Source organism: Mauremys mutica, chromosome 6, assembly GCF_020497125.1.
Source record: "Mauremys mutica isolate MM-2020 ecotype Southern chromosome 6, ASM2049712v1, whole genome shotgun sequence".
In the NCBI taxonomy this organism is placed as follows: Eukaryota; Metazoa; Chordata; order Testudines; family Geoemydidae; genus Mauremys; species Mauremys mutica.
In genome coordinates this window covers 77,438,860-77,465,012 of record NC_059077.1, presented here as the reverse complement: position 1 = coordinate 77,465,012, position 26,153 = coordinate 77,438,860, and the positions used below count along the sequence as shown (strand labels likewise).

Here is a 26,153-nt window from a genome sequence, read left to right as displayed (position 1 = left end):
TGGATGATAAATTGTTTCCTATATTATGTCAAGTATACTTTTTGGACATAATCTTTATATATTCCTTGTAGCAGAGACACAGCTGAGGACTTAACTATGCAAAGTTTTTCAGTTTCTACACAGCTGGAAGTTTTGGTTAGTGACCAACGTGCTAAAGATATGGGGCTGGATTGTGGATAGTCACTACTCTGCCTCACTTGGAGCTCAGATATGATGCCTTGCAGACCTGGGAGTGGTGTGTTCACTCTGCTAGCCAATTCATGGTTCTTCCCCTTGGTGGAGGTTAGTGCAGATGATAACACCTCCCTGTAGGGACCTTGCAGTAACAGAGATCAAGAACTTCCATTTTGCCCAACTGCGGCATAAGGACAGGAGGTAGGAGAGGCTCCCTCTTCCCTCCATGTGTACCTCTAGAAGGGGTAGACACATTGGTCTGCACTGTTAAGGCTGAAAAGTCTGAAGGGGAAACTAATTTAATAGGAACTTAAAACAATTTTCTCTTGAGCCTTTGAACTGTATTGACCGCTATAAACCCTTCAAAAACAGAGCAGAGGGATGGCCTATGTGGGGTTCCACGAGCCAAAATAAAGCTAATATGGCCAAAAGTAGGTCTACAAAACTTGTTAGTATCTATTTAAGTTGATCACAAGAACCAAGATTTTGAAAATGCATTAATGCTAATGTAGGTATTCTAGACTTACCCTTTGCTAAAGGGTTAGTATGAACATTTTCTTTTCCAAATAAAATAAAACTGATTCAGTTTTCTGTCTCATTGAACATTTTTCCCTTACATCTTTAAACATGGTAATAACTCCTTGGTGCCAGTTCAGTATTCCCAGCACTAATCTATTGGCAGCCAAGGATGCATCAGCAACCTTGCACAGAAAGAGGGGTGGAGAGGACATTTTTTTTTCCTTTTAAAATTACTGTTCACATTTCCCTTTTAATGTAAATACAGCTAGAACAGTTAGCATGCAAGTAAAGTTTAGTGAATAACCAAATGCTAGGATAACCATTATTTTAATTCCACTTACCACAGGTTGATTGCAAAGATAACGACAAAGTTCTCCAATATACTGGATAACAGTCACATTGTACTTTTTGCAGTCACTCCAGAACTGACTAGATGAGAATTTCTTTCTTAAGACACAAGTTGCACCTTATTAAGAAAATAAAAACAGGAAACACTAGTTGTGTGAACTTGACGAGAATGCTGCTACAGGTACCATAGATTCATGTAAAGGCAAGAACTTTGATTCAAATACAAATGAGTCAATCTCATGTGTTTGTTTTACTGATGGGTCTAAATTCATCAACCTTGTCCATTACAGTGGAATGTGTCAGTATTCGGGGTTTTTTTTGTAAACTAGTACCTAATACAAAATTAAGGAGCACAAAAGCCCAAAACAAAAGATGTTTCTTTTTTCTCGGAGGCAGAGGAATATAATTTTGTGTACATAGACTGATTTATGGAAAAACTACGTTTTGCCTTTTAGCTACACACTGAAGTCCTAAATTGCTCCCACTCATAAGATGTTGTTATCACTCTCTCCCCAAACATATAAAGACAAAAGCACAAGTATTACCAGTGACCCAACTTCATCAGTTTTAATCCTGATTCAGCATTGATCCCCTCTGTGCACTTTAACTAACAAATGGGAAAACTGAGGAATAAGGTTGAGGAAGGCATTAGAATATCTACTATATAGTATCACACAAATGCTAAATATTATTCTAATTTCATGAAATTAGATGTAGGTTTTCTAAAATAGATGCACTACCTTTGCAGTATTTTGCACAAGGCAAGACAAAATTCAGAAATTTTGGGTAGAACATTTCAAACATGAAGATAAGTAGACAACAGGACAAGATATCCTATCACTGAGATACATGTAGAATAATTATACACAGAAAGAACAAAGGATTCCCCATACTGAATTAGATCCATAGTCCACGGAATATAATATCCTGTCTACTTCTAAGCTACACTTGACACTTCACCATATGGCAAATCTTTGCCCTGACCATCCACATTAATTTAATGATACCCTGTATGGGTTTAAATGTGGTGTATTAGGTGACAATTAGGGTTGTACAGTGGGAGGTTTGTTTCCCCCACCCTGCATTTAAAAGCAGTTTCTGTCAGGGTATTTGGGTGGCCATTCCATGATGTGACCTACTTTTCTGGTGGAGTTTCCTTGTGTGGTGAAGGTGATTTTAAGTGTGTTAAGGTTTGTACCTGGACTCTGTCCTCAGAGCACATTCTGGGGATATCTGAGTGCCTAGTAGATAACAGATTTCTTAGTGTGTTTGGGGATGGTTACTAGATGTCTGAAGATAAGTGTGGTTATCCAGGGGTTTCCTGTGTCTAGGTCAAACAGAGTCACAATAAAATGTATATTCTATAGTCAATGCTAAGAGACAATGCGATTTATGTGCATAAAGTCCAACAATTTTCAACGCTGTACATTTTCAAATATTTTAAATCTGGAAAAAAAATCTTTTAATCTATACCAGTCACAGAGCTCCAGCAGTACTCATGCTGGTGTGTTTACACAGCCTGCAGACAGTTAAACACGTGCCTAACTTTACACATAAAATAGTACCATTCTATGAAGTTATGCGTCTGCTTAACTCTAAGCCTATAGCAAGTTTAAGACTCTAAAAAGAGAAGCCTGTTTTGGGGGTTGTTACCCTGTAAATGTGCAGTCTCCTCCTCTTGGCCCCAAGGAAGCCCTGCAAGTGGCCCATTGGTTCCTCAAATAAACTCAATACAGCCTTTTCAATATATAAATAGCCGGGGGAGGGAAGGGGGTAATTTATGACCAAAAGTCCCACTACCATAAACCAGAATCCCTCAGTACAGTCCAAACAGTAGATTAGATCCAACAGTCCAACACTAAGTGTAGCTCCGACATCCTTCATCATGCTTCAACCCAGCTCCCAGGTACAGCTCTGGCATCTCTCACCACACCTCACCTCAGCCTGGATGTTTATCTACCCTATTATCTTCCCAGATAGGGTTCCAGCTCTTACCTAGAGATATCAGCAGGGTTGCCTCTCCCTCATTCCCCACCTTCAGCCCTCTCTGGCCCTCTGGCTTCAGCTGTCCAGCTCAGCATCTCCTTCTATTCCTCACAGCCTTCAGCCCTCTCTGGTTATGGCTCTCTAGCCTGGAGAAGTATGTAGGTGACTCCAACTGCCTTCCTGCCTTAAACTTTCACCAGCTTGATCTTCTGGGTTCACTGCTTAAACCGGGAACTCACACTGTTTCATCCTTCAGGGGCATCTCCTCCCTGAAGCTCTCAGCCCAGCTCTGTTCTTCCTCTCTGAGCGCTTTACTCTCAGGACTCTAGACACTCTCCCCTTTTAAATTCTGGGCTCTGAACTCTCCTTCTAAACTTCCTCTCAGCGTTCTGAGTTCTGAATTCCCTTCTCAAACCTCTGAACTCTCATTTATAACTCCCAGGGGCAGCCCCACCCTCCTCATTACACTAAACGCAGGTAAACCTGGACTGCAACAAGGGCACTGAGCCCAATTTCATTTAAGGGCCTGCTACCCTAATGTCAAAAAAAACAAACAAGTGGATGAACAGAATTTTACCCAAATTTCTAAAAGAAAAGTGGATAACAAGGATCTTTCTGCAGTTTCTAAAAACACTAATCACCTAAAATCACAAAACTGGTTAAAATTATTTCCAGATTCATTTCTTTTTTGGCTTAGAAAGGCAGATTATATATATATAGAAAAGTTTAATTAACCCCACTGATAACAATGATTCTGCACTGTGTTTTAATGCAGTTCTAAATTAATCTCCTCTTCAATCAACAATGCTATAAAATAAAGTGAGCATACCCAATTCAATACATCCACCAATGCCAAGGAGAGAAGCTGCACTGTGGTAAAGAGGGAGAGTTATATAAACAGTGTCATATGCAGTAGCACCAAATGCCCATAATCCAGCAGCTCCTTTTAGAATCTGCAGATGACTGATAACTGCAGCTTTTGGTAGTCCTAAAATAAAAAAAACAAACATACATTACAGAGAGGTCAAATATCACTTTTGTTGAGTACATGAGTATCTAGTCTGTTAAGAACTTCAATAACACTAATACCTTTCTATATTCTAGAGCCAATTTTTCACCTAGCCACTTAACTAAACAGACATCTAAGAACTTGTTTGCAAGTTTAATGTGGCACTATAGCTATTGGTCTTATAGAAGTAAGAGATCCGCAAGCAGGTCATAGGTGCATATACTCACTGCATACTGGGTCATCTGATTCAACAACAGATGGTCCAGGATGTGAAGAAATATGAAGGAGCTCCAGGCCTGATGTATAGTCAAAATAGACAAGGTAGGTGGTGGGGTAATATCTTTTATTGGACCAACTTCTGTTGGTGAGAGAGACAAGTTTTCGAGTTTATGCAGAGCTCTGCTTCAGGTCTTGGAAAGGTAGACCAGAACTCTGGTCTATCTACAGACCTATATCGGTATAACTACGTTGCTCAGCGGTGTGAAAAATCTGAGGATTCTGTCCTCATAGCACATTCTAGGATATCAGTGCCTGGTAGATAACAGATTTCTTGGTGTGTTTGGGGGTGGTTACTAGACTTGTGAAGATAAGAGTGGTGATCCATGGGTTTCCTACATATAGTTGTCTATAGGGTTTCACTGCTGAAGCTGATCATGGTGTCCAGGAATTTGATGCTGGTGTGGTAGTACTCTAGAGAGAGTTTAATGGATGGATGGTTGGTTGAAGTTGTGGTGGAAATTTATGAAATCACAGCTGTCATGTCTTTGCTCCATTTCATTTCATTTTTTCACACACAGCAACCCATGTGTGGATGTGTCCGATTTCTGTAAAACTGTACCAGGGATCTTGGTAGGAGGGAGATTGGGGAAGGTTCTAGGCACAAGCACTACAATGAAGCAGAAGCTTTAAAAACAATATTTTCCTTATTTCTAATCCTTGTTCAGTGTTAGAAGAAATCAGCTCTTTCTGTGATTCTTTACTACATCACATGACACTGATTTCATGGCATCTCTCTCCAGTAAGATTCAAGGGCTTCCCTGCCTCTGCTTCCCACCTCCAATCCCAAATGCTGGCTCCTTAGAAGATGATGTGGGATGCAGTAAGATATTTGTCTTCTGAAAAAGAGTTCTAGAAGAACTTGTTTCTCTTTCTTGTGCTCCTGGATGAATGCAGTTCTCACATTGGAGCACCATCAGCAGTCACTGTTTAAACTCAGAAAGATAAGCAACGACTGCAAAATTGATAATCTTAAATATACAAAATTAAAAGCCAATTAGGAGTTTATATTAAGAAAGCTAAACAAGTTTATAAAGCTGTATTTGGAGTGAGAGCCACTCATAAGTGCATATCATTTCCAAGGATGACAAATAAATTATACACTGCAGGACAAAAGACTTTCCATACTGATCAGATCAAAGGTTTATTGAGTATTTCCTCCTGTCTGGCTCTGACTGTGGCCTCTACTTGACATTCCAGAGGAAGACAAACCTGTGCACTCAGGTCCCACCATATCGTACCTACCAATAGCTAGTTGTGCATTGCTTTATGTAAGGGAAAGATTCCTTCCTTTAGGAATCAGCCTTCACTCTTATTTTAGCATGCATAATCACAAAATTATTTTATTGATCAAAATAATCTAGCACTTTGAAAAATCCATCCACGGTTTTTGCTTTTGATTTTCCCTGGCTCTATATTCCATAAGATGACTAAAAGCTGCACAACATTTTATTTCCTTTTAACTTGGCCAGTAAATCTAGACTATTAATTATATCAGCAATCATGTGTTCTTGTATTATCTGAAAGCATGAAAAGAACGGATGGATTTGTTTGCCCTAGATCAGGAATTGGTAACCTTTCAGAAGTGGTGTGCCAAATCTTCATTTATTCACTCTAATTTAAGGTTTTGCATGCCAGTAATACATTTTAATATTTTTAGAAGGTCTCTTTCTATAAGTCTATAATATATAACTAAACTATTGTTGTATGTAAAGTAAATAAGGCTTTTAAAATGTTTAAGAAGCTTCATTTAAAATTAAATTAAAATGCAGAGCCCCTCGGACCAATGGTCAGGACCCAGGCAGTGTGAGTGCCTCTGAAGGTCAGCTTGCATGCTGCCTTCGGCACCCATGCCATAGGTTGCCTACCCCTGCCCTAGATGAATCAGACTGCATGAGACATGATTTTAAACATAATGATTCAATTCCCTCTAAACTTTTTTCCATGCTAAATAACTGCTCTTTTTGCAATCACACTACACTTAAAAGAGATAAAGTTTCAGTAGGCATGGTCTACATACAATCACTTAAATTTTCTTACCTCTGTAAGTAACTAAACTATATTAGATTAATTCTGTGCATTGCATCTTTCCACTTCAGCTAAATATGGAGGCCTTAAATGACATTGTAGAAACTATGTTATAGACTACCTAGTGAAGTCTAGAACATGATTTAGCTAAGAGTATTCAGAACAAAATTTCTATCCACAGTAGCAAGTTCTGCTATATTTTTTTATCACTGTTTCAAACATAATTGATCTCTGAATAATGTTTGCAATGGTTCTGGTTTTTTAATACTTTAAAAATAAACAGAATTTTGTTCTAAAATAAACTAATGTATGGTTCCATGGAGGTAAATAAAATCAATAAAATAATTATGCTTGGGCAGGGGAAACAAGTTGTAAGATGCAAGTTACTTTTTAAAACATCTCATGACTGAAACCACAAGTTAGTTTTCAGTTGAATTAGAAACACCAATCTGTTTATCCTAACAACATGCTGCTTTTTATATCAGTGATCAGAATTTTTTTTAAAGTCTTAACTTCTTAGCCACTGGAGCAATGGTAATGAACCCAGCCATCTGTTTCTAAACTAAAAGACTAGTAACTTAATCCTATTTTCTATCTCTTTGGTGACCTGCATTCAAAGCAACTTAATGAAGACCCACTTCATAAGTGCATAGTAACTTGTTTTGAAAGGATGTTGTAAAGTTCTAGATGTACACATTAGTTCTATGGCTGTGTTATAGAATCACAAAATATTAGTATTATGTTTGCAGTGTTGATTAGCAGGCACCAATAATAGTAGACATTTAATAAAAGGGCATAATGCCCTACCCCAGAATTTAAGAAATTCAGCTGGGCAGGGAAAAAGTTGCTACCTTTGTGGGATGCGGAGTCAGAGGGATCCTCTATGCCAACAGCCTTGGAAATGACCAGTGCCTTTCTTGAACTCCTTATACCTTCTCCTATAGACTGAGGGGAGACTTTTAGAGTGTCTGATACAGACAAATTAACTGATGGTTTCATATACAGTTTCAGGAAATGATGGAAACACGAGAGGTGTACCTGTTGTTCCTGAGGTAAAAATGTAGAGTACGGAGGACTTGAGGTTGTTTGCAGAGCAGAGATTAACTGGTACACGGTCTTCAGATGCAGCTTCCAGTTTGTCTAAAAGGGTATTAACACGTGGCAGAGTGCAGTCTCTTGTCATTACCCAAACACCAATATCTTTTTGGAGGTTGGGAAGAATTTCCTCTAATGTCCCAAGCATATCTTAAAAATAACAACATTGTGTTACCTATTTTATAATGTATTTACAGAAAGCTAAACTTAAAGCAAGTTTTTCAATATTTTAGAGTTGTGTTAGCAAAATACAAGGAGACAGATTCACCTCTGTGAAAGTAAAGGAATATAATCAGGTGCTGATGCCCTGGGGGTGGGTGGATTTCATGTAGAAAAGGACAAGCAATGGTGCATACAGTTGCTTTAAAGTTCAGCCAGCACTCCATAAAAAACTCACTAGAAATGACTACCATCTCTTGGCCATATCCAATCTTGGGTAGTTTACAGTCACATTTCAGATTAAAAGTGCAGTTAAGGTTTCTCTCCAGATTTCATCTGGCAAGATCATCTGCTTTCATGCACTGCAGTTTAGTTATGGATACTTGGGCTGGTCTACACTGCAAAGCTAGGCCGGCTTAACTATATTGCTCAAGACTTAAAAATGTCACACCCTGTGCAATGTACTTAGATAGACCTAAGCTCTGGTGTAGACATAGCGAGGTCTATGGAAGAATCTTCCATACTGCTACTGCCTCTTGGAAAGGTGGATTTACTACAGCAACAGAAGAACCCCTTCCATCGCTGAAGTAAGTGTCTACACTAGTGACACAACTGCAGTGTTTCTAGTGGTCTGCTTAACCCAAAATTATCCCCTTGCAAATGGCATGGCAGAAAACAGCAACAGATGTTACCATTCTCCAAACATACACAGACTACAAGTGAAAAATGAGCAGCTACCATGATTTATTGTCTCTTGTGTTTCACATCTAGAAATGTTTGCAATTTTATGTAATTGGTGCCAAAAAAGCATTGGCTTATTTACAGAAAACTATTTTTCCTGTGTTTATGATTACTGAGCATAAAGAACACTAAGAAATTAGTCACTGATTTTATGGTCGCTCATAATTTCAGGTATAATTCTGATCTTTTATTTTTCAGTGCAGTAGTCTTAGAAATAAATGTACACTGAGTTCTTAATGTATTTGAGAAATATCAATTATATTTAAACTGCAGACAAGTCAAGAAAGAAGGGGGCTGTGGTCATAAGATTACCCTATTGTCTAATCAGGCAATCCTTTCTAAGGGGAAAAATATCACAGTTACAGTCCAATCTAAACTATCATTTAGGATTCAAGAATGACAGAAAGGCAGCAGTTCCCACTTCCTAGACTAAAACACATCTTCCTTATGTTATTCCAATTAATTAAGATCATGCCTCAGACTGAAAATATCCTTGATTCACTGCTTCCACTTTTAAAATTACTCAATTAATCTAAGGTTTCTGTTTCCGTGTACAGGTTTGTTTGTTTGTTCACCTACTATTGAATGTTAATACTGTGAGTTGGTTCTACTTTTCAGTTGCACTCTGATATTAAAAACTTGAAACAGTATCTGAACAGTTTGTAATCATTTGTTATCTTGAAAGAGATTCCAGATTAGGAGACCACAGCAAAAAATCATAAGCAATTTCCTGAAGGAAAAAAAGGCAATGGGAAATAGCTAAATATTTTCCTAATATTAAAAGAGCCAGAAGCCTTAGATTAATTCTGGATAATGTATGAACAATGTGAGCTGAAGATAAACTCTCCATTGTACTAACATATTTCCAAAGAGCAGTTATACAAATGTAAAAAGGTCCAAGACCATGTCCAATGTTGATGTATTGTTTAACGCACACTGAATTTCTCCACCAGATGTTTTTAAAGAGCCTGCTGCTCATTTTACACTTGTATTACCAATGTTTCCGGAATAAACAGCTCTCTTGGAAGAAACGCAATACAGCATTTCTGGTGGTGCCTGGTACATTTATATAAGCAGACAGTAAAGCAAGCCATAGGTTGTGAACTTAAGATCGCTCTATTTTGTTTATATTTCTCTTTGTGACGTACTATTAAACTTTAGGATTTGTTTTCCGGTGAGTTATTCTTAGCTCTAATCTTTAACTATAATAAATAGCAGTGCAGTATGTTATTTACATAATACATTCTGAATAGACAAACATTAACTATTTAGCTTTCTTGGGAAAATTCATGTATTAATGGAGGTGGAGCTCTCTCCACGCTCTTTTCTCTATTTTTCCCTCTCCTGCTTCCCTATGAACAATTGAGCAGGTTTTTGACATGATGTGAACAACCTGAATACATAAATAATTGTTAATTGTGACCTTAGAATAATAGACAAAATACCTTTTGGCTCTAAACTACCATCCTGCATTGCTAGTCATACAAAAGGTTCTCTCTATTTTTCCAAACAAAGAAATAATGCAAGTATTTATTGGCAGGCAGATATGAACCCACAGTAATAACAGATAGAAATCAGATTATGAAAACAACTTGTACTGAGCAAAATCTTACTTGGTTCATTCAAAAAATGTTATGAAATACTGCTGACAAAATATTTGAAGGGCACTCTGATGCATATGCTAAATAAGCTGTGACAACCCAGCTAGCCACCAATAATCCTTTTAATAAAAGGCCAGTCCCAAACTCCCCATTTTTAGATTCATTCCCTCCCTATACTTAGTTCCCTGTCAAAAAGGCTCGCTCTGTTCCTGCTAAATTGTGTTCAGCAAAAGCCAGAGGTGCTGGAACTAGGAGTGCTGGAGGTACAACAGCACCCCCTGGTTTGAAGTATCAGAGGGGTAGCCGTGTTAGTCTGGTTCTGTAGAAGCAGCAAAGAATCCTGTGGCACCTTATAGACTAACAGATGTTTTTGCAGCATGAGCTTTCGTGGGTGAATACCCACTTCTTCGGATGCAAGTAGTGGAAATTTCCAGGGGCAGGTAAATATAAGCAAGCAAGAAGCAAGCTAGAGATAACGAGGTTAGATCAATCAGGGAGGATGAGGCCCTGTTCTAGCAGTTGAGGTGTGAAAACCTAGGGAGGAGAAACTGGTTCTGTAATTGGCAAGCCATTCACAGTCTTTGTTTAGTCCTGAGCTGATGGTGTCAAATTTGCAGATGAACTGGAGCTCAGCAGTTTCTCTTTGAAGTCTGGTTCTAAAGTTTTTTTGCTGCAGGATGGCCACCTTAAGGTCTGCTATTGTGTGGCCAGGGATTTCCATTATATACAGGGTTTACAGTTTGGTTCAATGGCTTTCAGCACCCCCACTATAACAATTGTTCTAGAACCTATGGCAAAAGCTTGCAGGTGTCTTCAGATGTAGCTAAGAATCTATGTTGCCTGCCATTGCTCCCTTGAAATGCCACTGAAGACCATGCAAAAGATTCTAGAATGTGTTTAGGAACTACAAATACTTAGTGTATATTACTGATCAAATGCTGGAATGTATCTGAAGGAGGCACTGACTCAGATAGGGGACCCAGTGAGTTTCCAGGAAAGGGAGAAGCAAGCAAGCAAAATGGGGAGCCAAATCCCATCTTGGAACAGTCCATAAGCATCCACCCTGCATGTCTTTAACTCTGTGTTGCTCTGGATGTCTCATAATACTTATTTTTATAATTTAGTTTAAATAATCAAGTTAAATGTCAATTATTATCAAATACCTATTTTATCAAGAAAACAATTTCCCTTTTAAAACCTGATTAAGGTATGTCACAGTAGCTGTTCTGAATTCACAAGCACCTGAAAATATCTCATTCACTCCCCTTCTCCAGGGCATTCACAGAATATGATCTAAATTCATTCCTAGTTTATCTTGACTTCTGCCAGTGTAAACCAGGGTTCAGGAGCCATACATAGCAACAGAACTTCCACAAGGGGTACACAGCAGTGGCAGAAAGCAACTGCAATTTCCTCTCTGCCAGGAGGCTCCTAGGCAGTCAGTGAAGCTAGGGGGAAAAAGTGGAAAACGCTGGCCAAAGAGGGGCCATAATCAAAACAGCTAGGAGATATAATTCTGCACATCCTCCTAAGCAGCCTGTGTTGTCAGAGGCTGCTGACAAAGCAACTCTCTCTCAGTGGAAAGGCCCAAGCAATGCCAGATTTGGAAATACTGCATGTGCTGTCAAGAGTTAAACCCTTGGAAGGGTTCAGCTGCCATTACAGGTGCCAGAAAGTTCAATGTGCACTTTCCTGTGCTAGTTGGGGTGACTCTGCTACTACCCCTATGCTGTTAACACTTACTGCTTCTATACAACTTCCTGCAGTAAGGCATACAATTTGCAGTTACAATTCATCAAAAATTCTCATTTAGCCTAGGTAGGACTGCATGATTTGTCTCTTTTAAGGATTAGATTTCACTGCCCTTACTCATCTTAAGTAGTATGTTACCCATATTGAAACTATAGGGACTAACTGAGTAGTAAGGGTGGCAGGATCTGGTTGTAAGTGAGCAGAAGTTTCACAGACATGAATCTCCTCCTTCCACTCTAACACTAAAGAGCCTCAATCCATCAGGATTAACTGTTTTAAAATATTACATTGAGATATTCAAAATGTATATAATAAGATAGGTAGTGAAAGAGAAAAATGTTAACTCAATAGGTCACTATTAGAGATGGTTGGGAATTTTTCAACCAAACCTTTTTTTGACAGAAACTGCTAACTGACTGAAACTGACCCATTTCCTCCCACCTCCCAGGTGAGAGTCTTTCACCAGGCTATGCAGTCAGTCTCTCTCTCCCCATCTGGCTCGCTTAGTTATTTATACAAAGTGGAACAGCCCCAACAGGAGAGATTGAAAAAGCCCTCACCTTAGAATAGTCAATAAGTGGTTACGGCCCTCACTTGGGATGTGGAAGATCAAGCCCCTACTTGACCTTATTTGCAGGGTCTCCCTCATCACAGGTGAGCATCTTAATCACTAAGCTTTTGGCTATTCTGGGGTCTCACTCTTAAAACTTTGAAAAGATTTAGTTTCATCACGATGAGGAACAGGAAATTTTTTGAATGGGATAGGAAAACCATCTCCCACCCGCTGTAGTCATTACGTGTTTTGTGATCCTGCTGAATTTGCATTGCAGTGCTAGTTCTAATTTCAGTAGCTTGTATAAATAACACTCTTCTCCACTCATATTTTTCACACACTTGTACTAACAGTAATACAAACTGTAGTACAAAACATCCAATGAAACTAAAAATCATCAGGCGGAAGTTTTAAGATTACTTTTAAAAATAGAAAATCACCACCGTAGACAGTATGCAGAAGGAAATTCCACCAATCAGGTGAAAAGGGTGCAAAATCCCTCTCTCTGCCTGGTAGTCTACGTACGGCAATACGTAGAAAACCAGAAACATGACACAGAGTGCAGGCAGAGGTAATAATTTTAGAGATGGGACAAAGCTGCATATTTAGAGTGTAAATTTTGAAACACATGCTCCAACCCCAAAGATCAGGAGTGTTCCAGTCTGAAATTTTGCTTAGTTTTTTAATAAAGATAAAGAGCCATTTGCAAAATTAGCACCTGGATTTGGATGCTGAAGCTCTTTACCAATCAAGCTCTGATTTTGGATATGTGGTTTTGGTTTGGGGCCCTCTCTCATAAACACTAATTACATTGCTGTTTTTACTAATTACATTGTACAATACATGCAGGTCAAAAAAAGGAGTTCTATCTCTGAACACTCAACAAAATAATTTGGAAACTAACACAAAGTGAGCTACCCCTGATTATTATATCCCTCTCCTAAATGCTAGGAGTCTGTTGCAGGGGTCTTATCTCTTCTATGCCACACAAATAACACAAAACTTTTTAGACTGTAAGCTGCTTGGGTTAGGAACAATATCTTCATAAGCCTACCACACAAGAGGGACCGGCTCATGATTTGGGGGCCTCTTGGTGCTACTTTAATATATCATCTGTCTAAACCAGGTCTCCAAAGAAAGGAGGTGGGGAGAAATGCAGCGTATGAGGTTAAAAGCATAAGCATACAAAACAAGTATATATTGTACCTTCTCCCACAATGAGTATCTTGGACTCACAGCTGCTGATACAATGCAGAAGAGACCTGGATCGGATGTTGAAGTTGAGGAAAGCCACCACACAGCCCAGCTTGGCCACTCCAAACCACACATGGATGAAGTCGGGTTCATTACTCATCAGCAGGGCCACCGTATCCCCCTTTTTCAGAGCTCCCTGTTGCAGGAAGACCTGAGCTACCCTGTTACTCCTCCTATCCACATCCTGGTAGGTGTGAACATCCCCTTCATACAGGATGAATGGCTTGTTGGGCTGCCTTTCAGCTTGTTTCACAAACCTGTCCAGCACCGTGAAAATCTTCCCTCGCAGTCTGTAGATCTCCAAGGTCAGCCCATACTTTATCACTTTAAGCAGGTATTTCAGGTCGTGCCAGAAGTAGGGGAAGAGGAGTTTCTGGATAAGATGCAGGAAGACAATCCCAGCTGCGGCGCCGGTTACCCAAAAGGGTAACATGGGAACAACAAGAGCAAACAAGCTGCGGACAACAAGCAATAGCAATTGTTGCAAGCGTCTCACCCAGCAGTACTGGGGTGCTTTAACGGGGTCCCTGAGTCTGGAGAGACGGGTCAGAGCCCGAAAGGAAAACCCGGGAACTCTGGCAGCTGTCCCCGAAAGAGCAAGCTGGGGGGAACCCGGGGCGGGAAGAGACGCGCACGAGCACCTCAAAGAAGCTCAGAACAAGGCAACAGGTGGAAGATGGGCAGCCCCACAGCAGGCCCCACTGACCAGCGCGAGCCAAGAGCTCCCGCTGCCCCCGGGGTCCCACTGAGCGGAGTGAGCCAAGACCCCCGGTCAGTCTCCAGGCAGAGCGAGGCAAGTTCGCCGCGCTGCACTCCGGAGCCTGGGCGAGGAGAGGTGGCAAGAGCCCCCGGCCTCCCAGCAAAGGGAGGGGAGCGCGCCGCGCCGCGCCTACGGCACCCAGCGAGCACAATGACACCCAGGGAGCGGAGCGGGACTAGGGAGGGTCCCCTGCGTTCCCCAGGCAGAGCAAGGTAAGTGCGGCCCCCCCGCCCCAAGACCCACCGAGTGGAACAAGCTTCTTCCCTGCACCCCCGGGACTCACTGACTAGCGCGACCTCCTGTCTGAGGCTAAGGTCAGACAGGCACTTGCTGGGTGGGGACTCTCGGTGCTGTGGTTCCTGCTGCGCTCCTAGCTCCTTGCATAAGGCGCAGCTAAAGCCTCTGCTGCTTCACTCCACCCCTCCGCTCAGCGGGGAGCAGCGCTGGGGGCCGGCTCTTGTATATAACAAAGGAAAGGGAGCCGCCCTCTTCTGCCCCCGGCTCAGGAGCGAGCTGGCTAGCCGGGCACGCTATTTGGCCCTGGCCAAAGCCATTGCTGGAGCTAGTGAGTAGAACTGGGAGTCTGGACCCGGGGTGAGCAGCGGGGATAGGCTGCCTACAGCTCTCACTCAAGTGAGACAAAGGTGGCTAGTGTTACCATATGTCCCACTTTACCAGGAACCTTTTGGCTTTAGCTCTTTCCTGGGACATGTGGTCACAGTGCTGGCCCTCTATCTGCTTCAGCCCAGTGTTCCCTTCCTCTCCCAAGCCCACAACCGTAGAACCCAGCTACACATATCTTAAACCCCGAACCAGTGATTTCCCCCCCCCCCCATACACTATAAATCACCATCCTACTGGGTTGTTGGGAAAGGTATCTCACAACATAATATTCCCCCCTGCCGCCCCCAAAACAACAGATCTTGGAGCCAACAGAAATGGAATATGTGACAATCAAGTTTCTGGTCATCCTGGTTGTGGAGAGAAGCTTGAAAACGTGACCCAAGTGCACCCTGAAGTTTAGAAAACGAGAAGGTAAATAAAAAGAACCCCAAAAGTGTATTATTTAATAATCAGAGGGGTATCTGTCTTAGTCTGGATCTGTAAAAGCAGCAAAGAGTCCTGCAGCACCTTATAGACTAACAGACGTATTGGAGCATGAGCTTTCGTGGGTGAACACCCACTTCGTCAGACGCATGTAGTGGAAATTTCCAGAGGCAGGTATAAATATGCAAGCAAGAATCAGGCTAGAGATAACGAGGTTAGTTCGAGATTAGTGCTGGTTTTACAGATCCAGACTAACATGGCTACCCCTCTCATACTCCCACAGTCAGGGTACCTACAACAGCCAGACCCTCAAGGATAGGGCCTGTATCAATGGGCAAGCGGCTGGACAACATGAGAAGGCCAAAAACAGAAAACTCAGGATGAAGTTTTGAATTGGAAAGTAAAAATTCTGGTAATGAGGTTGGGATTGTAAAATGACAGAAAAGCTGAATGAAACTTAAAAGGAGTGGGAACACTCTCCTGGTTAAAAACAAAGCAAAGTAAAAAATGTAAAATGGTCCCATCTGGACAAATGTAATGTTTCCAATTTAATGGAAAAAGGAACAATTAGAGATATATGTTCAAGTTTCTGCCTAGTATTTTTATACAAATGTTACTACAGACCAATGCAAGAAGAGCAATCTAACAATGGTGGAAAAGGTGAGCAGCTTTCAAATGGAAAGTTCTGTAAATTTCAAAGCCAAATACTTCCAGAAATTATTTTTGTTAAAAAAAAGTGGTAGAAGAGTAGTACTGTAATTTTCAAAACTGAGACTCCTGTATTCATTCTCTACTTTTGTTTAAAAAAAATCTTTCATTTTCTTTTTCTGGGGATGAATCCAGGCATGTAGCAAAAGAGACTTGTCTGTAGGACCCTTCATTTTTTGCAGAAATTGGAAAGTATGTAGCAAGCGAGGCAGGGGATTAGAGGAAGAGAAAGGATAGTCTCATGGTGAAGGCAGTTGAGTGCTGCCCTGGAGAACTGATTCTATCCCTGCCTTTGCCACAAATTCCTATGTGATGGTAGGCAAGTCACTTCAACCATATTTTCACAGCAGGTCACTAATTGTATGTTCCTTACTTTCTGGGTGCCATACTTGAGACTCTGGGATCTGACTTGAGAAACGCTGACATTCACAGTTGAGGTGAATGATGAACACACACATTAAATATATGGAGTCCCCTTCCCAAAGCTGACTTGCTGCTTTTAATTAATCCCACCAGTCAAGGATACATAACTGTGGCTGCTTCTAACAATGAGATTAGATCTTTACCTCTGCATTTAGTAGTGAAATAGATTAATCATAGTTCCATTAAGGTGAATTGCACACACATCCTTTTTCACATCTGCTAAAACTTCCAGCTTAATATTGAAATTGTTGATTTATTGTGACCTATCAAACTATCCTACTGTGGGTAAATACTTCTAATTACTGATACTTTCATTCCTTTGTGAGAGAAGCAACTTTCCATGTCATGTCTATCACAGTGTACTATTTTTTAACTTTTTTAAATCTTTCCATAAAGTGATCAATTAAAATAGCTGGTTACACTCAGGTATGCATAAAACTTCTTACCATTATTTAGATAGTTGTTGGATTAGCTGTCAGTAAATCTCATTGTGTCACTCTGGAGGTAATAATTCTTGGGCAGCTAAAAGTTTAAACATACTCTCCTATACTCCTCATACTGTTTAATGGTTGGTGAGTCTTCTTTCATCTGAACAGTAAGCAGATAGATTGCTATACTTGGGACCAAATGCAGCAGCCTTGTGTAATGGAATAATTCTCCAATCCTTTGAATTTGGCAAGAGTACTTGACAGGAATTCCCTTTATCATAATGGTTTATATTGATTTGAAAGTTCCCTGAAGAGGCAGGTAAAAAAATGGTCATTTCTTGAGTTATGGATAAGGTAGTAGGACAAAGGCATTTTATTAGACAGATAGTAATTTTATTTTATTTTATTTTTTTTAGTGTTACCCAGCGTGGTGGGGAAGGAAGACAGAGACAGATAGTATGGAGGTCCCCATAATGAGAGACTAGGGCAGGGGGGACTAAGGGCAAGAGATGGGCTGGTGATAGGGACCAGTGGGAGGACACTGGGCAGAAGGGGGTCAAGCTTGGGGCATGAGAGGGGGAAAGAACAGAGGAGTCTGTGCTCACTAGAGAATATTTCTCAAAAGCCTGGAATTAAACCCAAGATTCCTGAGTCACAGTTCATTTGGTGGTAGTAAATGTCAGTGAAATCCACTGGTAAGGGGTGTGTGCATGCGTGTGTGTGTGTGTGTGTGTGTGTGTTTCCTTCCCCTCTGGTATTGGTCCATATATTTAATTTTTCATTCTGATTTAGGACAAAAGAAAATTGAAGTGTCAATTTCCTGCAGAAGGGAGATTCCAAGTTTCTGACAAGTCTACTAGTAAGACAAGTAAGATTAGAAGTTCATAAGACAAGATACCTTAGCGCTTCCAAGTCAGAATTCGTTAATGTTTGTGAGGTGTTCTGATAATACCATGACAGGGGGCAGATCATTTTCCAAGCAATCAGTCAAAGTGATTGTAATACAAGTGTCTGGCACACTTGATTTGTTATCTTGGATCTACTGAATCACTTATACACTGAAAATACTTTTAGAAGTGCTAAAAATGAAGTTTGCAATTCTTCCTAGAAACACAAATGAGAAAGCTGACTAACCCATTATTGAAGTTTAGCAGTTATGTTTGGGTCAGGGCACAAATTGTGGAACAATGTAACAATTTATCCATGACACTACCCTCTGGATCAGTGCTAGAATTTAAAACAAAAGCCAATAAGCAAGGCCCTTTAGCTGGAGCAATGATAAATGGTTAGTGTTGTTTCTTCTATAGATTTGTATCAGGAGAGCATGCTAGGTATATCTGCATCCTTTCAAGATGGGTCTACCTTGGGGAGCTACCGAGTTTTCACATAATTTCAGGTTATTTACGTTCCTACTCTACACTTGAATTTTTTAATAATCCTTACAATAAAATCAGCCTGCATCATCATCTGGTAGCAGAATTTTATGCTGTTATTTGGCCTGTCATTATCCTATTCATGCATTTCAGTCTCTCAGAACTATGGAAGCATGAATTAAATGTGTTGATCAGACAATATTCAAATATGTTAACATTACAATATAATCTACTGGTTAGTCTAAAATAGAATTACAACAACTTATAAATCTAAGGAGTTATTGGACTTCTGCAAACTTGTGAAAATTAGGATAGTACTGTTAGAATTAGTATATAATCTTAAGTTACTGTCAGAATCACTGTATTGGACTACAAGTTTTTATACAGAATGGAATGAAATTCTTCCTGGCTGTGCAGAAACTGAACATTAGATGGTGAAAAAGCCCTTATATTAACATTCATCTTTTATAGCAGAAATTGTTTTATGAGAACTATTAGTTTATACAATTAACAACAAAACTGAAGAACCGTCATTAGAGAAGAATGTATCATCTAATGGAAGACAGATGTTAAATGGGAGTTACATGAGATTGCTAGGGAGGAACATGTCTGGTTTTGCAATGCTTGTCCATAGTTTGTTATATTGCTTTAAGACCAAGACACTTTTAAAAGCCTCATACTTTTAAAAGACAAAATTAATAGAGCAGAACATTGCAATACAGCAAATTTCTTTATAAAGGTGGTTAAATACCTCTGAGAAGATTTTTATTAAAGCAAGGTATAAATAATCTCAGTATGATTAAAAAGTCTATGGACTTACACCAGGGATGAATTTGGTCTTCAGGACTAAATCATAGATTTCTAGGAGCCCTAACCAAGAGGCAGCATTGTTGCATTGTCCCAGGAGCAGTCCAGGAAGCAGAAATCAGAGAGTCAGACTCTACCTCTCAGTTTCTCCTACTCCAGGGGTTGGGGCATATTCCCTTAGCTGTGTACCTGGTGCAGCATTCATCCCTGTACAGGATCCATGAAGGGGGAGGCCACACCCAAACAGTGTCCCCTTTAAGAAGGCCTCCAAACCAACCTCAGCTAGCAGAGTTCCTAGTTCTCCTATTGATCTAAGGAGGCAAGGTAGTTTTCTCTCTTTCCCTGAGGTGTCAGATCAGAAAAGGGAGCTAGTTAACCCAGTTCACAAGACTCTTACTAAAGATCAACCAAACCTTTACCTCCCAGGACTTCTTCCTACCCCCAAGCCTGTAAGCAGGATTATCCTACAGCCTCTAAGTTCACCCTTCTTGTAGGGCTAGGGCTCCCTCTGATCCCAGAGAGTGACTTGCAAAATTCCTATGTCTCCCCCTACAGCCCCCATCATTTCTTTTTCTCTTTATGGTGAAACAGACTTGACTGAATAGTCTATAGCCTTTTATCCTCTCACTCAGCCCTGTGTCTTTCAGGTAATGTATCATCACCTTTTTAATAAGACTTCATTTCCCCCAATGTTTTTACTAAATCACTTAATATAATTTTTTTTTTACCTTAAGATGTTTGAATTCCTCAAGAAGCTTTTCTCTTTCTTTATCAAAGCCTTTCCATACCCATAAAAGGTGATCAATTGCTTCTTCCACTGTGCACTTTGTCCATCTTTGAGTCTTTTTATTTGAAAAAGATTTTGTTTAAGCCACACTGGCCATTTAGCACTCTAAACAAACACTTCATTAGTCCTTTCCAGGCCCTGAAGTATATCATAATCCTCAAATATAGGGCACGATTCAAAAAAATCTTCTCTTTTTTCCATTAATCCAAATTTTTTGTCATTCATCTTTTAAATTTTTCTGAACTAGTCTTTTGAATTCCTGTTTACTCAATGGATATTTGTGTGTCAATCTTTCCATTTCTTACAGCATTTTATATTATGATAAATGATTTCCCAAAACAAATAAGTGCTGGGCTAGGCATCACTCTGTTCACAGATGATAATTTGTCTGCTATTTTGTTTTCTGTTACCTTTATCCCAGTATGTGCTGGGATACAAACTAATGCTATATGTATCTGCATCTGTACTAACTCTGTTATTAAAAATGTAACTTCACTGATTAAATCACTTCTACATACCAAGTCACCTTTTTTATTGCTATAAGGCCTGGGATTGAATTCGAAAAAATTATTGCCACTGCTGGGCATACCTCCCAGATCTAATTTAGTGCTAGCATTATTGCTATAGTTCAGCTGTCATGATGGCTACATATTCAGATATACTTTTAGACATACTAATTTCCAGTTTTGGTATTTAATATGCAATCCCTGCTCTTCCTGTTTGGGACCCATCTGAATATATTTGACAAAAGTGACTCCACTTTTCCAGCTATATACTAGTGTACTTCATTTTTAATACCTATCGTCTTTTTTTACCCTTAAGTTTATAAAATAAATCTAAATCAGGGGTAGGGAAACTATGGCACGTTTGCCAAAGGCGGCATGCGAGCTGATTTTCAGTGGCACTCACACTGCCCGGGTCCTGGCCACTGGTCCGATGGGCTCTGCATTTTAATTTAATTTTAAATGAACCTTCTTAAACATTTTAAAACCTTATTTACTTTACATACAACAATAGTTTTGTTATATTTTATAGTCTTATAGAAAGAGACCTTCTAAAAATGTTAAAATGTATGACTGGCACACGAAACCTTAAATTAGAGTGAATAAATGAAGACTCGGCACACCACTTCTGAAAGGTTGCCGACCCCTGATCTAAATCCATATTTGGACATGCAACTTTCCATCTATAACTAATTTTCCCCATGACTGAAAGTTTTGGCTTCATTCAACTTTTCCTTGTCTTTCAACTCCTGCATCCATACTTTCACTCAAAGGCATGTGGAGTTCTAAAATGATGTGCTATAGTTTACCTATCAAATTCCCAACAATCCTCATAAATTTGTTTGGTACTTTCATAACTGTAGTTCCCATTAACTTTGGCCCAGAAAGTTAGGTCCAGTAGTTTCATTCGTAGTGTAACTGGCATTTCACTATAAGCTACCTGTAGTGCATATAGGTTTTTAAATAAATGCACCACACACAATTCATAGTTCCTGGCCTTTTATTAAATATAATTTTTTAAGTTCTGATTTTGATGCTGACCCAAAAGCTTGGCAGCCATAGTCAATAAGTCATCTGATTTAAGGCTCTGTATACCATTAGCAGTTGTTTCTTATCTGCCACCTAATTAGACCCAGCAGGACTATTAAGCAGATTAATCCTTCCTGTGCATTTATCTTTAACATGGTCTATATGATCTTTCCAAAGTCATTTAGTATCAAATATTACCCTTAAGAATTTGAACCTTTTAACTATACCTATTTGTTTTCCATACAGTCTCAGATGCAGTTTACATTCCTTTGTAACTTTCCTTTTTGTAAAGCTCAATCCTTTGGTTTTAGGAATGGAGAACTTGAAACTCCATGCACTTCCTTAATAAGAGGTGTCTCGTAACGGTTGATTCTCTTTTCTGTCACCTCTGTATTCCTGCTCCTAACCCACAGAGCATAATCATCTGTGAACAGAGTGATGCCTAGCCCAGCACTTATTTGTTTTGGGAGACCATTTATCATAATATTAATAAGGTTGGGCTGATATACCCCACAGGGAAGTGTTACCATTTTTGTATTGTATATATTCAACATAACTTTCCCAACTCTGACCTGGCATGGTCCTTTTACTTAAAAAGTCTCTAACCTATGCCTACATTCTTCCCATTATCCCAGTACACCTACTTTGTACAATCAACCTTCCATTCATAACATGTCATGTGCATTTTCAGTATCTAGAAAGACAGCTATCATGAATCTCTTGCACCTCATACTTTTTTGTATTTCAGTTTCTAATTTAGCAGTGTGATCAATGGTGCATCTTCCTCTCCTAAAACCACTTTGCACCTTATCTATAACACCATTGTTTTCCAAAGAGGCAGCCAATCTTCCATTCACCCTTCTGTCCATATTTTTACCCAGACAGGATGTAAGGGCAATTGAGCTACAGGCATCCACTTTTGTGGATAGTTTGTCTGGTTTTTGTGTTGTAATTACTACTGCATGTTTTCACACTATCGGTATCACTCCTTTTCCCCCACATAGTGTTATACAATTCCTTCAAACTACTTTCAGACAGATATTTAAACATTATGTTACATATATTATCTTTGCCTGATGATGTATTCTTGCTGATATCAATAGCTTTCTCAAGTTCTCACATACAAAACTATTCATTCACTATAGTATCTTCATGTTTATCCCAACTACATAACAGATCGTGATTCTCTTCAATGAATTGTCTTTTAATTTGGTGGAAACTTCACTTTGTTTTTCATTTCTCACCCCATGAAAGTTCATACTAAAACTTCTGCTTTTTCATTATCAAAATTTCTGTCTCTGTTGTCAGTCCCAATAAGACCTGGGATGGGGTTCTTGGTCTGAATTCCGTTCATTCTTCCAATTTGGCCATATATTTATGATGTCTTGGTATCTTTGTTTATTCACCCACAGTACTTCCTCCAACACTTTGATTTTTTTAAATAATTCTTTGTGTTATTGCCTTACTTCTTTTATACTTCATTAGATCTTCACTATTGTCTTCTTTCTTATAGGCTTTGTTCCTTTCTTTAACTGCCATTTTGCACTTCTCATTCAACCATGGAAGTGAGTTTATAGTTTTGGGGTACTTCAATATCTTAGGAGTGGCTATAGCAGCTGAAGCTATTGATCCCTTTGTTACATTATCATTGAAATTCTCTATGTTGTCACTCACACAATGACTATTCACAAATTCATTACACTTACTAGTAAATAGTTTCCAATTAGCTTTCTTCAAATTCCAAGTGGGTAATTTTTAATTACCTTCAACCTTACCTTGCTGCTGAAAAGGAATACATTTAGGGAAATGATCACTCCCCATTCCTTCTTCCCAGTGCTTAATTTGTAATAAAGAGGTGCCAGGGCTCAAGCAATTTTTTTACATTCATAACTGATGCCCACCCCCAACACCAGGCCCTCTGGTGCTTGTCATTGGGCCCCTGCCCCATGAGCCCACAGGCCCCTCTCATAAACAACCTGAGCAGGCTGAATGTCATCCAGCCTGTCCAACTCTGAACTGCACCCAGGCTCCTGCACCATACTATCAATTTCCTTGCCCTCATGTCCTGTCTCAATGTTAAGTGGAGGACCTGCTGCCACCTGTGGAGGGTGGGGAGCCTTGGTGCATCAACCTCTACTCCACTCTGGCTCCACTGACCACTGGGGATATTAGTTGGTGGCTCCCTCCCTCCTGGGTGTGTGGCTAGTGTTATTTGTGGAGTTCCCCAACACCTGTCCCTTCTGTGGCAAGATGGAGACCCTGGAGCACATCTATGCAGAATGCACCAGGCCGCAGCCCCTTACTCGGGTTCTGGTTGCACTACCACCTCACTTGCTTAGTCTTACACACTCCATCCATGGCACCATGAAGTTGCAAGACCTCATCATTAACCTCCTCCTGGCACTGCCCAACATGGTTATCCAACAGACCAGGAGGAGGAAGCTCAGTGAGGGAGGTGCTCTGTAACTGTGAAGCCTGTTTCCATTCTTTCATAGTAGATTGTCACCCTGTATGTTGACCAGCAATAAGGCGAAGATGACCCTCATGTTTTGGCAGTGGGTTTCACAGACAGTTGCTGATGGTAGAGAAACTGAGACTCATAAATCTTGTGTTTCATTATAGCAAGGGTTCTCAAAAATGGGGGTCGGGACCCCTCAGGGGGTCATGAGGTCATTATGTGGGGGCTCATGAGCTGTCAACCTCCACCCCAAACCCTGCTTGCCTCCAGCATTTATAATGGTGTTAAATATATTTAAAAGTGTTTAATTTATTGAGGTGTCACACTCAGAGGCTTGCTATGTGAAAGAGTTGCCAGTAAAAAAGTTGGAGACCCACTGCATTATAGGCTCCTGAGAGGAGTCTGCCTGTTCTCCTCAAGCTTGATTTCTTCTGCCCCTTTCCCTCCAACTTGTTCTATATTTTCCCCACACACTGGCCTCCTTGTTCCAGTCTCATTCTTTGTCTACCCAATCTCCACTCCTGAGGTTTCTCATCCCAGTTTCCTTACCAAGCCTGTCCCAGTTCCCCCCACACAAATTACTCACTCCGTGACCCTAGTCATCTTGCACAGAGAATCTTAGTTTTCTCCCATTCCCAGCTCCTTATCTGATCTGTTTCTCCCCTTTTCTTCAGTTGGGCTCCAGTCCCTGTCTCCTTCTCTGGGCTCCTCATCCAATTTCAGTCTCCTTCCTCCATCTCCTCATGGCTTCATGGCTTCCTTTCTTTGCCGTTTCTTTTCTGACCCTGCACCCCCAACTCGTCAGATCTGCCTCTCCTCCCCTGCCCCCATTTCCCTTCACTGCTTCCTTGTCCCAGTCTCCCTGTCCAGCCAGTCAATTCCTCATGCAATCTTACAGTCCAACCCATCCCCACCTCCTTTGTATCTCTGACTGGTCCCGGTCCCAGTCCCAACCTCTCCTCTCCATTCATGGCTTTCAGTCACAACCTACCCCTCCACATCTCCCAGGTCTACATGAAAAACTTAAGTCTACCTAGCTACCTTGCTCTCAGCTCTGAAAAATTTCACTCTGTGTGAGGTAGTTAAGTCAACCTAATCCTCACTCTGGACACAGCTATGTGTATGGGAGAAATCTTCTATCAACCTAGCTACTGCCTCTTTGAGAGTTGGAGTTACTACAGTGATAGGAAAAACCCCTTCATCACTGTAGTGTCTACACTACAGAGCTACAGCAGTGTTGCTATAATGTAGATGTGCCCCCCAGTCTCCTAGTCCAGCCAGTCCCAGTCTCGCTTATAGTGACTCTGACCGACTGTATCCACCTCCAGGCAGAATAGTGGGTTTAAACAGGATTTATAAACAGGCAGGAGAGGAATAACTGGCTCTCTTGGATAACACATCTCAAAAAATATATTTTTTAAATGGTCACTGATTACCAGCACCTTATTGGAAAGTGACATGCTGGATGGGATGATCACAGGGGCCAGGTGAAGAGAGAAGTAAATAGAGACCCAACATAATTTCTTTAGGATCCAGCATTGGCTTTCAGGCTACATCATATAACATCCCTAAGTACTTAACGATAATTCCTGTAAATTGTTGTGAAAGGTAATTTTGGTTTCCCATTCATCATCTTCTCTGAACTCTCTTTAAAAAGTGCAGTAAAACACATTTTTTCAAAATTTAAATTTTAAAAAGATGCATTTTATAATGACAGTAAGATTACATAGTGTTTGGGCTTGTATTATAACAGTACCCTGCATCTGGTCTCATTTAATATGACTAAGTGTTAGAAATAAACCCAGGCCAACACTTCAGCTGTGAATGCCCCAAACTTTGGAGGGATCAGAAATGAAACCAGGAGCTGGATCTAAAATTCACAACTGGGCTCTGTCTCTATAATAGGATGAATCCCTGGGTTGGAACTCTTGGACTTTCAAAATGTGCATCCAAATTTTATGGATCAAGACAATCCTTCTAAGCATGTACCAATGCCCAATTGTACACACTTATGTTATCACTTCATTTCTGTATGGCTTCAAGATTTTCAAGGGAAAATTTGCCTGAGACAATGAGTAAATATTTCAAAAGCACCTAAATAAGTTAAGGCACGTCTGGAAATTTACTCAATAGCTATTATCTATGCAGAGCATTAGCATTAGCTACAAACTATAATGATACACTTTAATACACATTAATAATTTTGAGTGGCATCTAGTATGAATCTGCCTGTGCTTCACAAACCAGATAAAACTTTTGCATGCATTAGTAGTACAGCACCTTTTATTACAGAAAGGTAAATGATTGTTTTCATCTAATTTTTTTGCTATGATTC

At 40.2% G+C, this 26,153-nt stretch overlaps 1 protein-coding gene across 3 annotated transcripts in view; it reads right to left on the bottom strand.

The window, feature by feature from the left end:
- The window catches only part of SLC27A6 (solute carrier family 27 member 6), a 124,025-nt gene that overhangs the window by 42,613 nt on the left and 55,259 nt on the right, over positions 1–26,153 (bottom strand). The window contains exons 1-5 of one of the 3 annotated variants that reach the window (XM_045020124.1): positions 14,499–14,675; positions 13,448–13,950; positions 7,379–7,585; positions 3,857–4,015; positions 1,035–1,159 (exon numbers count right to left, since the gene is read on the bottom strand). In XM_045020124.1, coding sequence (XP_044876059.1) covers positions 1,035–1,159; positions 3,857–4,015; positions 7,379–7,585; positions 13,448–13,928 — 972 coding nt within the window. In that variant the 5' untranslated portion in view covers positions 13,929–13,950; positions 14,499–14,675. Of the gene's footprint in view, positions 1–1,034; positions 1,160–3,856; positions 4,016–7,378; positions 7,586–13,447; positions 13,951–14,498; positions 14,676–26,153 lie in introns of those variants that run through there. The other 2 variants (XM_045020123.1, XM_045020122.1) reach the window with 2 other exon arrangements.